This window comes from Bombina bombina, chromosome 7, assembly GCF_027579735.1.
Source record: "Bombina bombina isolate aBomBom1 chromosome 7, aBomBom1.pri, whole genome shotgun sequence".
In the NCBI taxonomy this organism is placed as follows: Eukaryota; Metazoa; Chordata; class Amphibia; order Anura; family Bombinatoridae; genus Bombina; species Bombina bombina.
In genome coordinates, this window is record NC_069505.1 from 407,322,366 (window position 1) to 407,335,261 (window position 12,896).

The 12,896-nt window shown below is 41.2% G+C and overlaps 1 protein-coding gene across 5 annotated transcripts in view; it reads right to left on the minus strand.

The window, feature by feature from the left end:
* The window catches only part of ECM2 (extracellular matrix protein 2), an 84,999-nt gene that overhangs the window by 44,952 nt on the left and 27,151 nt on the right, over positions 1-12,896 (minus strand). For 3 of the 5 annotated variants that reach the window (XM_053721184.1, XM_053721179.1, XM_053721182.1), the window contains one exon: positions 2,383-3,039. In XM_053721184.1, coding sequence (XP_053577159.1) covers positions 2,383-3,039 — 657 coding nt within the window. The remainder of the gene's footprint in view (positions 1-2,382; positions 3,040-12,896) is intronic. The other 2 variants (XM_053721180.1, XM_053721183.1) reach the window with 1 other exon arrangement.

The following is a 12,896-nucleotide window of genomic DNA, read 5'->3' on the forward strand; positions in this document are numbered from 1 at the left end:
GGGGAACAAGGAGTTCCCTGGCGATGAAAGAAGTGACCAAAATAATTCAATGGGCGGAGGATCACTCCTGCCACCTGTCTGCGATCCATATCCCAGGTGTGGAAAACTGGGAAGCGGATTATCTGAGTCGTCAGACATTCCATCCGGGGGAGTGGGAACTCCACCCGGAGATCTTTGCCCAAATAACTCAATTATGGGGCATTCCAGACATGGATCTGATGGCGTCTCGTCAGAACTTCAAGGTTCCTTGCTACGGGTCCAGATCCAGGGATCCCAAGGCGACTCTAGTAGATGCACTAGTAGCACCTTGGACCTTCAACCTAGCTTATGTATTTCCACCGTTTCCTCTCATTCCCAGGCTGGTAGCCAGGATCAATCAGGAGAGGGCCTCAGTGATCTTGATAGCTCCTGCGTGGCCACGCAGGACTTGGTATGCAGACCTGGTGAATATGTCATCGGTTCCACCATGGAAGCTACCTTTGAGACAGGACCTTCTTGTTCAGGGTCCATTCGAACATCCAAATCTGGTCTCCCTCCAGCTGACGGCTTGGAGATTGAACGCTTGATTCTATCGAAGCGTGGATTTTCAGATTCTGTGATAGATACTCTGGTTCAGGCCAGAAAACCGGTAACTAGAAAGATTTACCATAAAATATGGAAAAGATATATCTGTTGGTGTGAATCCAAAGGATTCCCATGGAATAAGATAAAAATTCCTAAGATTCTCTCCTTTCTACAAGAAAGTTTGGAGAAAGGATTATCTGCAAGTTCTCTAAAGGGACAGATCTCTGCTTTATCTGTCTTACTACACAAAAGACTGGCAGCTGTGCCAGATGTTCAAGCATTTGTTCAGGCTCTGGTTAGGATCAAGCCTGTTTACAGACCTTTGACTCCTCCCTGGAGTCTAAATCTAGTTCTTTCAGTTCTTCAAGGGGTTCCGTTTGAACCTTTACATTTCATAGATATTAAGTTACTATCTTGGAAAGTTTTGTTTTTGGTTGCTATTTCTTCTGCTAGAAGAGTTTCAGAGTTATCTGCTCTGCAGTGTTCTCCGCCCTATCTGGTGTTCCATGCAGATAAGGTGGTTTTGCGTACTAAGCCTGGTTTTCTTCCAAAGGTTGTTTCTAGCAAAAATATTAACCAGGAGATAGTTGTACCTTCTTTGTGTCCGAATCCAGTTTCAAAGAAGGAACGTTTGTTACACAATTTGGACGTAGTCCGTGCTCTAAAATTCTATTTAGAGGCTACAAAAGATTTCAGACAAACATCTTCTTTGTTTGTTGTCTATTCTGGTAAAAGGAGAAGTCAAAAAGCGACTTCTACCTCTCTTTCCTTTTGGCTTAAAAGCATCATCCGATTGGCTTATGAGACTGCCGGACGGCAGCCTCCTGAAAGAATCACAGCTCACTCCACTAGGGCTGTGGCTTCCACATGGGCCTTCAAGAACGAGGGTTCTGTTGACCAGATATGTAAGGCAGCGACTTGGTCTTCACTGCACACTTTTGCCAAATTTTACAAATTTGATACTTTTGCTTCTTCGGAGGCTATTTTTGGGAGAAAGGTTTTGCAAGCCGTGGTGCCTTCCGTTTAGGTAGCCTGATTTGCTCCCTCTCTTCATCCGTGTCCTAAAGCTTTGGTATTGGTTCCCACAAGTAAGGATGACGCCGTGGACCGGACACACCAATGTTGGAGAAAACAGAATTTATGCTTACCTGATAAATTACTTTCTCCAACGGTGTGTCCGGTCCACGGCCCGCCCTGGTTTTTTAATCAGGTCTGATGAATTATTTTCTCTAACTACAGTCACCACGGTACCATATGGTTTCTCCTATATATTTTCTCCTGTCCGTCGGTTGAATGACTGGGGTGGGCGGAGCCTAGGAGGGACTATATGGCCAGCTTTGCTGGGACTCTTTGCCTTTTCCTGTTGGGGAAGAGATATTCCCACAAGTAAGGATGACGCCGTGGACCGGACACACCGTTGGAGAAAGTAATTTATCAGGTAAGCATAAATTCTGTTTTTGTTTCATTCTCTCTGTATTCTTTGTTGAAGGAGGAGCAATGCACTACTGAGAGCTAGCTGAAAACATCAGTAAGCCAACGATAAGAAGCATATACGTGCAGCCGCAAATCAGCAAATAGCTCTTAGATCCTGAGCCTACCTAGGTATGCTTTTCAATAAAGGACACCTAGAGAACTAAGCAAATTAGATAATGGAAGTAAATTGTACAGTAATTTAAAGTTGTATGCTCTCTCACAAAGGAAAATGTTGGGTTTCATATCCCTTTAACTATTATACATAGTTAATATGCAAATTAAGCATTATTAATGCAACAAACTAGCCTCTTTAAAATGGATATAAAATACATAAAAACAACTTACCAAGAAGATCTAAACTCTTCACATCAGGATCTGAGATTGGAGGTATTCCTGTTAATTTAGCATTAGAACAGCTAACCGTAATTTCAGAGATGAAACAACCGGCTGGCAATGCTGGGTGGTGGATCTGTGTTCGACGTGGACTTGAGCGTGATGGGACCCTGAAAGTATCTCCTCTCAAAATATAGTTTTCATCATCCTCTTCCTCATCGTCTTCATCTTCTCTCTCTCTCTCTTCCCTTTCTCTTTGTTTTCGTTCTCTTGCTAGCCGTTCCACTTCTTCTTCTCTCCTATCTTCCTCTTCTTTTTGCCTTATCTCTTCTCTCTTTTTCATCTCTTCCTCTAGCTTCAGTTCCTCCTCTTCATTTGCTTTCCGTCTTTCTTCTTCTAGTCTCGTTGCCAGTTCTTCTGCTTCAATTTCTTTTCTTCTCTTTTTCTCATTTTGACGTTTCGTTTCCTCTTTCTTTTTCCTTTTTTGTTGTTCTTTTGCCTCTATTCTCTTTTCTTCTTCTTGACGTTCCTCTTCCTCTATTCTAAGAAGCTCATCCATTTCTTCTTGGGTCCTTAAGGACTTCATCAAATTAACATCACTGGGGTCATTCGGCTCTGGAGAATCACCAGAAAATTCAAGTCTAGTGTCCACTGAAAAACTGTTAAGCACTTGGATAGGAAGGTAGCCCAAGTTCAAAAGTCCATAAAGAAAAACAATTTAGTAATATATAGTTAGATTGTAGGTTAGTGTATTTAACATTGTTCCCAACAAACTTGCAAGTTTTTAAATATTTTGAATTATTTTTATATTTACAAAAATATAATGTTATGTTATCACTCATGTTATCAGTTCTACGTCTATGTAAATACAAATAAAGCCAAATTCCTTATTATCTCAAAGCTGTACATGTTACTTTTATGTAATAACTAAAAGGGGTAGAAAGATCTTATAGGGACATTAGGAAAAAAATTTCTATCATACATATGAATGAGCTGCAAAGACACATGGCAAAAATAAAATATTTTGTGCATAAAAAAAAGTTTTTGTTAAAGCTGTTTAAACTGAAACTTGCAGGAAATGCAAACTGGAATCCACGTGGATGCATTTCAGTTTTGAATAGATGGATTTTTGTAATATACATGTAATAGCAAAAATGCTTCTAATAAAAGTTATAGCTGTTTCAAAAGTGTATTTAAGTATGCACCGTGCACCAGCATTTTAAACACAGCACTAGATATTCAGGGGCGGATTTAACAAAATCTGGCAGACATCGCTGAATGCGGACAGCATACGCTGTCGGCATTCATCATTACACAAGCAGTTCTAGTGAAGTGCTTGTGCAATGCCGCCCCTTGCAGATTCGCGGCCAATCGGCCGCTAGCAGGGGGTGTCAATCAACCCGATCATATTTGATCGGGTTGATTGCTGTATGCCGCTCAGAGGCGGCAGACCCAGTTAATGAGCAGCGGCCTGAAGGCTCGCACGGAAACAGGGAGAGTTGGCCCCATTCGGGGCACAGTAAATCGACCCCTATTTCTTTACATCTAAGGGCTTGGAGACTGAGTGGTGGATTAATACAGGATTTGATACACTTTTACAAGTTAGCAATGGTTTCAAATCTACTACATATCTATGTCTCCTGTTTGCATGCAGATTTGTTTTTTTCTTTGTCTTGTTCTTCAATTTTTAGATAAGGGTCTCATGAAAGTGTCTAGTGCCAGAGTAAGATGGGCTAGCAATTCTTTCAAAAGTGACTCGTATTCAGCCTATGTTCCGTTTCTTGGTGTTCCCATGGGGTTTGCCTTTAACGTTTGAAGCTTTCACTTTTTTGGAGCTATAAAGGAAATGCTCTGTCTAAAATCTCAAATAAAAACAGTTTTTCTTTGACTATTACCTTTTTGTATTTATTCAGAAATGAAACATGAGTTTTTAAAAAGGCAAAGAACCAAAAATACAGTTTTATTAACTTTTATATGGAACAAAGAAAAAATAATTAATATTATAAAGAAATATATTAATTGATATAGAAATATAGGTGTTTATAAACCTGCATTTTGTGTTAGCTTGAGCCGAGTTTGGAGGGAATAATGTTAATTCGTAAAAGAGAAAAGTAATTAAGTTAATATCATCAGACAAGGTTTTTGTTATTAATCTTACAAATAATAATACCTACGTGTTACGTTTCAAGCAGCTACACAGGAAGTAGCGAGACAGCCTGTACCACTAAAAATGCTTGTCTGCTTAAAGGGACAGTATAAACCTTGTAACTACAAGACACTTTTGTTGTCTTGCAATGGAAGACTACATACTATCCAAATCTATACATTCTTATAACAAACTGGTATCTTGTTTGCTGCAATTATTTTTAAAATAGCCAAACTCCACCCACTACTAGCCTAATTTGGAGGAACCAATCTGGGCTTGAGTCCACAGCTGACAAGAGTAGCCACAGTTATTATATAAGTATAAAGTTTTGCAGTTATTATTTGCTAAAGTGAATTAGTGACATCTATGTAGCAGGTTTAGCCTTAAAAGGACATGGAACACAATATGTTTATTTCATGATTCAGATACAGCATACAATTTTAAACAAATTTACTTCTGTTATCAAATTTACTTCATTATCTTGGTATCTTTTGTTGAAGGAGCAGCAATGCACTACTGGGAGCTAGCTGAATAATGGTGAGCTAATGACAAGAGGAATATATCTGCAGCCAGTAATCAGCAGCTAGCTCCCAGTAGTGCGTTTCTGCTTCTGAGCCTACCTATGTATGCATTTTAACTAAGGATACTAAGAGAACAATACAAATTAGATAATAGTAGTCAGTTGTAAAGTTGTTTAACCCCTTAAGGACCGGGCATTTCAGACAAAAACTTCCCCAAAAGACCAGAGCATTTTTAGCATTTTTGCCATCACTACATTTAAACAGAAATAGAACCTTTTTTTAAAATGTACATATCAAAACTATATATATTTTTATTAGTAGGAAACCCAAAGTATTGATCTAGGCCCATTTTGGTATATTTCACACCACCATTTCACCGCTAAATGCGATCAAATAAAAAAAAAAATTGCTAACTTTTTCACAATTTTAGGTTTCTCATTGAAATTATTTACAAACAGCTTGTGCAATCATGGCACAAATGGTTGTAAATGCTTCTCTGGGATCCCCTTTGTACAGAAATAGCAGACATATATGGCTTTGGCATTGCTTTTTGGTAATCAGAAGGCCGCTAAATGCCACTGTTCACCACACTTGTATTATGCCCAGCAGTGAAGGGGTTAATTAGGTTGCTTGTAGGGTTAATTTTAGCTTTAGTGTAGAGATCAGCCTCCCACCTGGCACATCCCACCCCCTGATCCCTCCCTGACCTCTCTCAAACAGCTCTCTTCCCTCCCCCACCCCCCAAAGGTCACCCCCATCTTAAGTACTGACAGAAAGTCTGCCAGTACTAAAATAAAAGGCATTTTTTTTAATTTTATTTTTATTTTATTTTTTAAATTATATATTTTCTGCGGGGTAGTGTCCCCTGTTACCTCTCAACCTCCCTGATCCCCCAACAGCTCTCTAACCCTCCCCCTCTACCTATCTGCTGCCATCTTAGGTACTGGCAGCTGTCTGCCAGTACCCAGTTTGCTGCAAATAAGGCAAAAAATGTTTTAAAAAATTATAGTACCCATTTTTCTGTAGTGTAGATGCCCCCCCTCAATAACCTACCCCCCTTCCCCTCCTAGATCAGTTTCCCACAATGGATCCCACAGAGGATACCCTTTATTGCCTCTCCTCCCTCCTTCCCCCTCCCCCCTCGCTGTGACTCCGCACTGGCACTTTTTTTTTCTTGAACACCTGTAGCGTGGCATAGCGGTCCCACCCGCTCCCGCCCTCCTCCCGCCCCCTACAGGGATGGGCCGTCCACTCGCTTCCCTCCTTACCCTCCCACCCACCAATGAGTGGCCCTCTCTCCATCTGTAACTCTGCAAATCTATTTCTGCAGTGCCCCACTCGTGGGGCATGCAGAAATAGCGCAATCTCGCTATTTTGAGCAAGATCGCAGCACTGGTCGTTAAGGGGTTAAAATTGTGTGCTCTGTCTCAATCATGGAAGCATTTTGCCTTTACTGTCCCTTTAAGACATTTTCTGAGAGCTTTTTCAGTTCTAAAATGTTGAAAAACCTCAATTTCCATAGCTAATTTATGTGAAAAGGGGTCAGAGCAAATAGTTGAAGACCGGCGACGCTGGAACTGAAGACCGGCGACTCTGGAACTGAAGACCGGCGACCGCAGTGCCATGGAGCGTGGAGGATCCTCTTCATACGATCTCCGCCGTACACTGAATAGGAATTCAAGGTACGCGATTAAAAATGGCGTCCCTTGAATTCCTATTGGCTGATTTGAGCCTTCAAATTCAAATCAGCCAATTGGATGAGAGCTACTGAAATCCTATTGGCTGTTCAAATCAGCCAATAGGATAAGAGCTACTGAAATCTATTGGCTGATTTGAACAGCCAATAGGATTTCAGTAGCTCTCATCCGATTGGCTGATTTGAATTTGAAGGCTCAAATCGGCCAATAGGAATTCAAGGGATGCCATTTTTAATTGCGTACCTTGAATTCCTATTCAGTATACGGCGGAGATCGTATGAAGAGGATCCTCCACGCTCCATGGCTCCGCGGTCGCCGTTCTTCAGTTCCAGCGTCGCCGGTCTTCAGCTCTGCCCTCCGCTCAGCGCCGGCTGGTTCCTGGAAGAAGAAAGAAGAGGTCGCCGCTTGGAAGAAGACTTCACCGCCTGGAACAGGACCTTCTCCGCTTAACTTCAGGACAGGTGAGGACCACTTGGGGGATAGACTTAGGGATTTTTAAGGGTTTTTTGGGGGGATTTATTTTATTTAGATAGGGTGGGCAGCAAAAGAGCGGAATGCCCTTTTAAGGGCAATGCCCAACAAATGCCCTTTTCAGGGCAATGGGTAGTTTAGGGTTTTTAGTGTTAGTTTTTTTTGGGGGGGGGGGAGTTTGGTGGGTGGGGGGTTTACTGGTGGGAGGGCTGTGTGTACTTTTTTGCAAAAGAGCTGATTATCTTGAGGCAATGCCCTGCAAAAAGTCCTTTTAAGGGCTACTGGTAGTTGATTAGATTAGAGGGTGTTTTTTATTTTGAGGGGGCATTTTTATTTTCATAGGGATTATGTGTAATTTATTTAAAATTTTGTAATTTTATTTTTTATATTCTGTAATCTTAGATTTTTTTATTTTCTGTAATTCTTTCTTAAAGGGACAGTCTACTCCTGAATTTTGATTAGACTGCCCCTTTAATTTATACTTAGTTTATTATTTTAGTTTAATAGTAGTGTAATTTCTTTTATATTTAATAGTAACTTTAGTATTTTGTAAATTAGGTAATTTTAGTTTATTTAGGGGGGTTAGGTTAGGTTAGGGGTTAGGTTTATTGCGTTGTGGGCTATGGCGTTTTAAGGGTTAATACTTGATTAGGTTTATTGCGTTGTGGGTTAATGGCGGATTAGGGGTTAATAGTTTTAATAGGTAGTTTGCGATGTTGGGGTTGGCGGATTTAGGGGTTAATAATTTAGTTTTTACTTGCGGTGTGGGTTTGATGGCAGATATAGGGGTTAATAGTTTAAATAGGCATATTGCGTTGTGGGGGGTTGTCGGTATAGGGGTATATACATTTAATATTAGTAATGAGAGGGGGGATTGCGGATATAGGGGTTTTATGTGTCAGGCTTATTTTTGGGAGGCGTGTTAGACTTTTACGGGAGATTTGTTATTTTCTTTACTTTTCTTAGGCGCCGGCAGTTTCTAAAGTGCCGTAAGTCACTAGTGACTCCAGAAATTTGTATTTACGCTCATTTCTCGACATCGCTAGTTATCAGACTTACGGCACTTTATGTACCGCCGGCGGGGGTTTATGTAATACCCCGATGTGCAAGGTTAAATTATGGACGGCGCAGGTTCCCACGCCTGCGCCGTATATTTGATCGTGCCCTATGCTGCTAACCTGAGCACGCCATTGTCTGCTGAACTGAGACGCCTCTGAATTTAGCTGTGCCCCTTGTAAAAATTGCAGTAGATCAGTGTTTATGATCTTTTCATGCTCTCTGTTTAAATTTGGACTCAACACATTGTCTAGTATATATACAGTGTACAAACCACTTTAAATAAGGAGGTATTTTGACGCACATTTGGGGCATATGTATCAATGTGCGAGCGGACATGATACGAAGTAGTGTATCATGTCCGCTGAACATCGATAAATGCCAACAGCACACGCTCTCAGCATTTATCATTGCACCAGCAGTTCTTGTGAACTGCTGGTGCAATGCTGCCCCCTGCAGATTCGCGGCCAATCGGCCGCTAGCAGGGGGTGTCAATCAACCTGATCGTATTCGATCGGGCTGATTTCTGTCCGCGGCGTCAGGGCAGGCTGACAAGTTATGGAGCTGCGGTCTTTAGAAGGCTCGCCGGAAACAAGAGGCCTCAAGTTCCATACGGAGCTTGATAGATATGCCCCATATGAGAGATTCCTCACTCTAGAAATAAGACTAAATAAGCGCATAGTGTAAAAAAATTCAAGTAAATAATTTAAAACCAACTGATGAATCACTCATTCTCTAGAACATCCCGAAGAAAATATGTAAAAGCTTTTTAAAAAGATAAATCACAGCACCTTATTCATTTGGCCAAATTTAGTGCCTCAAATTTGTGTTCTTTAGTTATCTAATATACTTTACTCTTTACCATTATCCTCAGATGTCTTTGGGTGTTTTTCAGACACCTGGTGCATTTGTATTATTTTTCAATTATATTCCCGGATGATTTTTTTTTGTCACAAGGGCCAGCAATTCTACAAGCCAGCAGTTTACTCAGCGTAGGTGTCGTGCAAGGGGTAAAGGATATTAATTTAAATCTGTTAACTTCAAGAGAGACTTATTTGGTTATTGATGTATATTGAGGGATATCATATAAATGATATTGGGTTAGATTCATAGACACTTGTCAGGTTGCCAAGGGTCCTGCGTTTTGTCAGTGCGAGTTCCTGCAAGTAGCATCTATAGCTGTGTTACTGATATGTTGCGCAGCTAACCCGAATTCTTAGCAATGCAGAAAAGCAATATAATTACAATAGCACTTGGGAAACAGGATCTGTAATTATTTGTAACTGTAAAATATTTGCGCGTGTCTTTGGTAACGGTAAAGTAATCTCTATATTAGGTCCCAAAGTAGCTATAATACCTCCTTAAAGGGACATGATACTCGTATGCCAAATCACTTGAAAGTGATGCAGCATAGCTGTAAAAAGCTGATAAGAAAATATCACCTGAACATCTCTATGTAAAAAAAGGAAGATATTTTACCTCAAAATGTCTTTAGCTCACCAGAGTAAGTGCTGTGTAAACAGTTTTACTTCAGCTGCTGTCCAGTCAGGGGGAAAAACAAAAAACAATAGCCAATCAGCATCAGTGATGCCGAGGTAATGATTTGTCTTTGCTGTGATCTCATGAGATTTCATAGAACGTACTTAAACTAAATAGGATGCAGACTCCCTTGCAAGTCCTGGGACGAGCATCCTGATTGACTGCTTAAAGTCTCTTTACAGTGGGGTGCGAATACTTAGGAATTTTGAGGTAAAATGTCTTCCTTTTTTACATAGAGTTACTCAGGTGATATTTTCTAGTCAGCTTTTTACAGCTATGCTGCATCACTTTCAAGTGCTTCCACATTTTGGTATCTTGTCCCTTTAAATGGATATAAATGTGCATAAAGACTGTGCTGTAATGTGTTATGCTAACAATAGTGCAATAATATAATACTATATGTGTTTAACCCATGAAAAGCATACCTAGGAGAGCTCCAGAGTAGAACTGCTCTACCGGGAGCTAGCTGAACACATCAGGCGAGCCAATCACAAGAGGCATATGTGTGTGTGTAGCTACCAATTACCAGCTAGATCCCAGTAGCACATTGTTGCCCCTTAGCCTATCTAGGTTTGCTTTTTAACAAAGGATTCCAAGTGAACTACATACATTTTATAATAGAAATAAATCAAAGTTTGTTAAAATTTCTGCCCAATCTGAGGCATGAAAATCTCCATAGAGTTTAGTGTTGTTTTATGTGATGTGAAGCCGTACAGGGAGAGATGTTAGTGAGGCAGTCTGACACCATTTAAATGATCCAAACATCATTAGCACTGAATCATTTTCATTTATACATTTTATAGAATTCATACTTTTTATGACATCAGCCAGTATGATAAGGCTGTTCTGTTTCTCCTACATTTTTAATAATTTTATAATTAAAAAAAATGCATATTTAAAGGGATACCTTTAAGCAACTTTCTAATTTACTCCTATTATCAAGTTAAAGGGATAACTTTAAGCAACTTTCTAATTTACTCCTATTATCAAGTTTTCTTCGTTCTCTTGCTATCTTTATTTTAAAAAAGCAGGAATGTAAAGCTTAGGTTCCGGCCCATGTTTCGTTTAGCGCCTAGGTAGCGCTTGCTGATTGGTGGCTAAATGTAGCCACCAATAGACAAACGCTTTCCAGGGTGCTGAACCTAAAATGGCCCGGCTACTTACCTTGCATTGCTTGTTTTCAAATAAAGATACCAAGAGAGGGGGGCGGAGCCTACAGCTGTAGCGACAAGACGTATCTTGAGAGAGCTCCTGGCCCTACTTTGAAGTTTTATATGATAATTATATTGCTTTTCTCTAAAATTGAGCTTACTTCATAGCTAAAACCAAGCTAACTACTACTAGACTGAAGAAGCTGTCAACCCTGAGAGGATCTTTCGGGATTAATCTCTGCCTACGCTCTACAGTTAGGCCTCACGGCTGCTGCACTCACACAGTGTTTGTCGGTTTGTGGAGCCGGGGCTGCCGCACATCCCCCCCCCTAGGAAACTGGGGTTACGAGTAGTACTACTTACTACTACAACAGAATACTTCCACTGACTGAGAAGTTAAAAAACAAGGAAACAGAGGGACAAGATCTTATTATGGATGCCTTGGAAGCGGTGGGTGTATGGGAGTGCGCAGTGGAGACCGCAATCAAGCAATCCTATGAGCAGCTACTAAAAGATCTCTGCATGCTACTTTTCACAGATGAAACTCACCATACTACTTCACTCAAGGAGCCTGCTGATTGCTGCCAGCCGAGAGACATAGACATTCCTCTTTTGCAGCCGCAAGTGGGGCCGGAACATCCACATGCTCAAATTTGCAGGGCCCATGCTGCGGCTGTACCACAGGGTCTCACTGCGGGCCCATGCGATCCGGAGTGGGGGACAGCGGATTCGGCGCACTTGCTGGTGGAGTCGAGTTCTGAGGTGACCCCATCGCCAACCTGGATGCAGAGTGCCGAGTTCCCAGGGCTGACTGCGCTAGATGGCCTTTTTTTCCAAGACGCATGGTGGCCTGATCTGCTGAAGCCCCCACTGCTCTCCTGCTGGGATCCCGGCGGGGTGTGCCAGCTGTTTCCCACTGGGCCGCAGCTTGCCTTGGGTACCTCCGGTGCGGTCACTGCTAGGGCGTTCCTGGGCCATGCAGGAATTAGACCCGGACTGCCAGCAAACTGTCCTTTGAGTTAATTGGTGCGGAGGGGATGAGAGAAGCCTATGTCGCCATATTTGCTGCGCTGCCGGGCGGTAGTTTGCCCTGGAGTAAGGCTGGTGTGAGATGTCTAATGACTGTGACAAACGGTAAAAGGGGAATAGGGTGACACTTTAGTATAAACTTAAGGCCAGATAATTTTATTATTCCCGCAAAGTTTTTAAATATCCTCCCAGTACCCACTATCATAACTCAGAGCTGATTACAATCTTCTATGTCCTTGATCCTTTCTTATGACGATCTCACGATCAGAGAACTAAAGACTTCATGGGACTATTCATATACTATTTGGGGATTAAAAGACATGTTTAGCGTTATTTTCTCTTTTTTATATTTTTGTTGTTCGTTCCTCATACTGTTTCATGTTTAGTCACACACGTGGTTGATCCCCTGTCTTGCTGGTGCCACTGTTTCTGTGGACATTTCTATTATATAACCAATGGGGTAACATCTTTGCCTAGACATATGTGCAGCTGATTTTCTCTGTTTTATGGAGTACATCTAACCATACCACACTTTTTATAGCATACAGCAAGCACTATAATGGAGTTTATAGCAATTACAAGATCAGGAGCTGCCCCTAAGCCTAGTTTATATGTCCAATCCTTATAGTCATCATCGCCTGGTCCATATGTTATATTCTATATTTGATAAAATGGATTGTTTTTCCACTATATGATATCCTCCCCCACTGTCATTACCTTCTTTGATGTGGCTACATCATTAGCGGCCGTAGTGAGGTGGCATACTGTAAATGTTTTAATTCTGGAGGTGGGGAGTCCTTATTTTATCCTGCTTCTGGTTTTTATTCTAAAATGAGAGGAGAAATAACCAATCCGAAGGGTAATAATATAATAGGGGATCAGCGCTCTATTATAATAGCTATTAATAGCTACATTA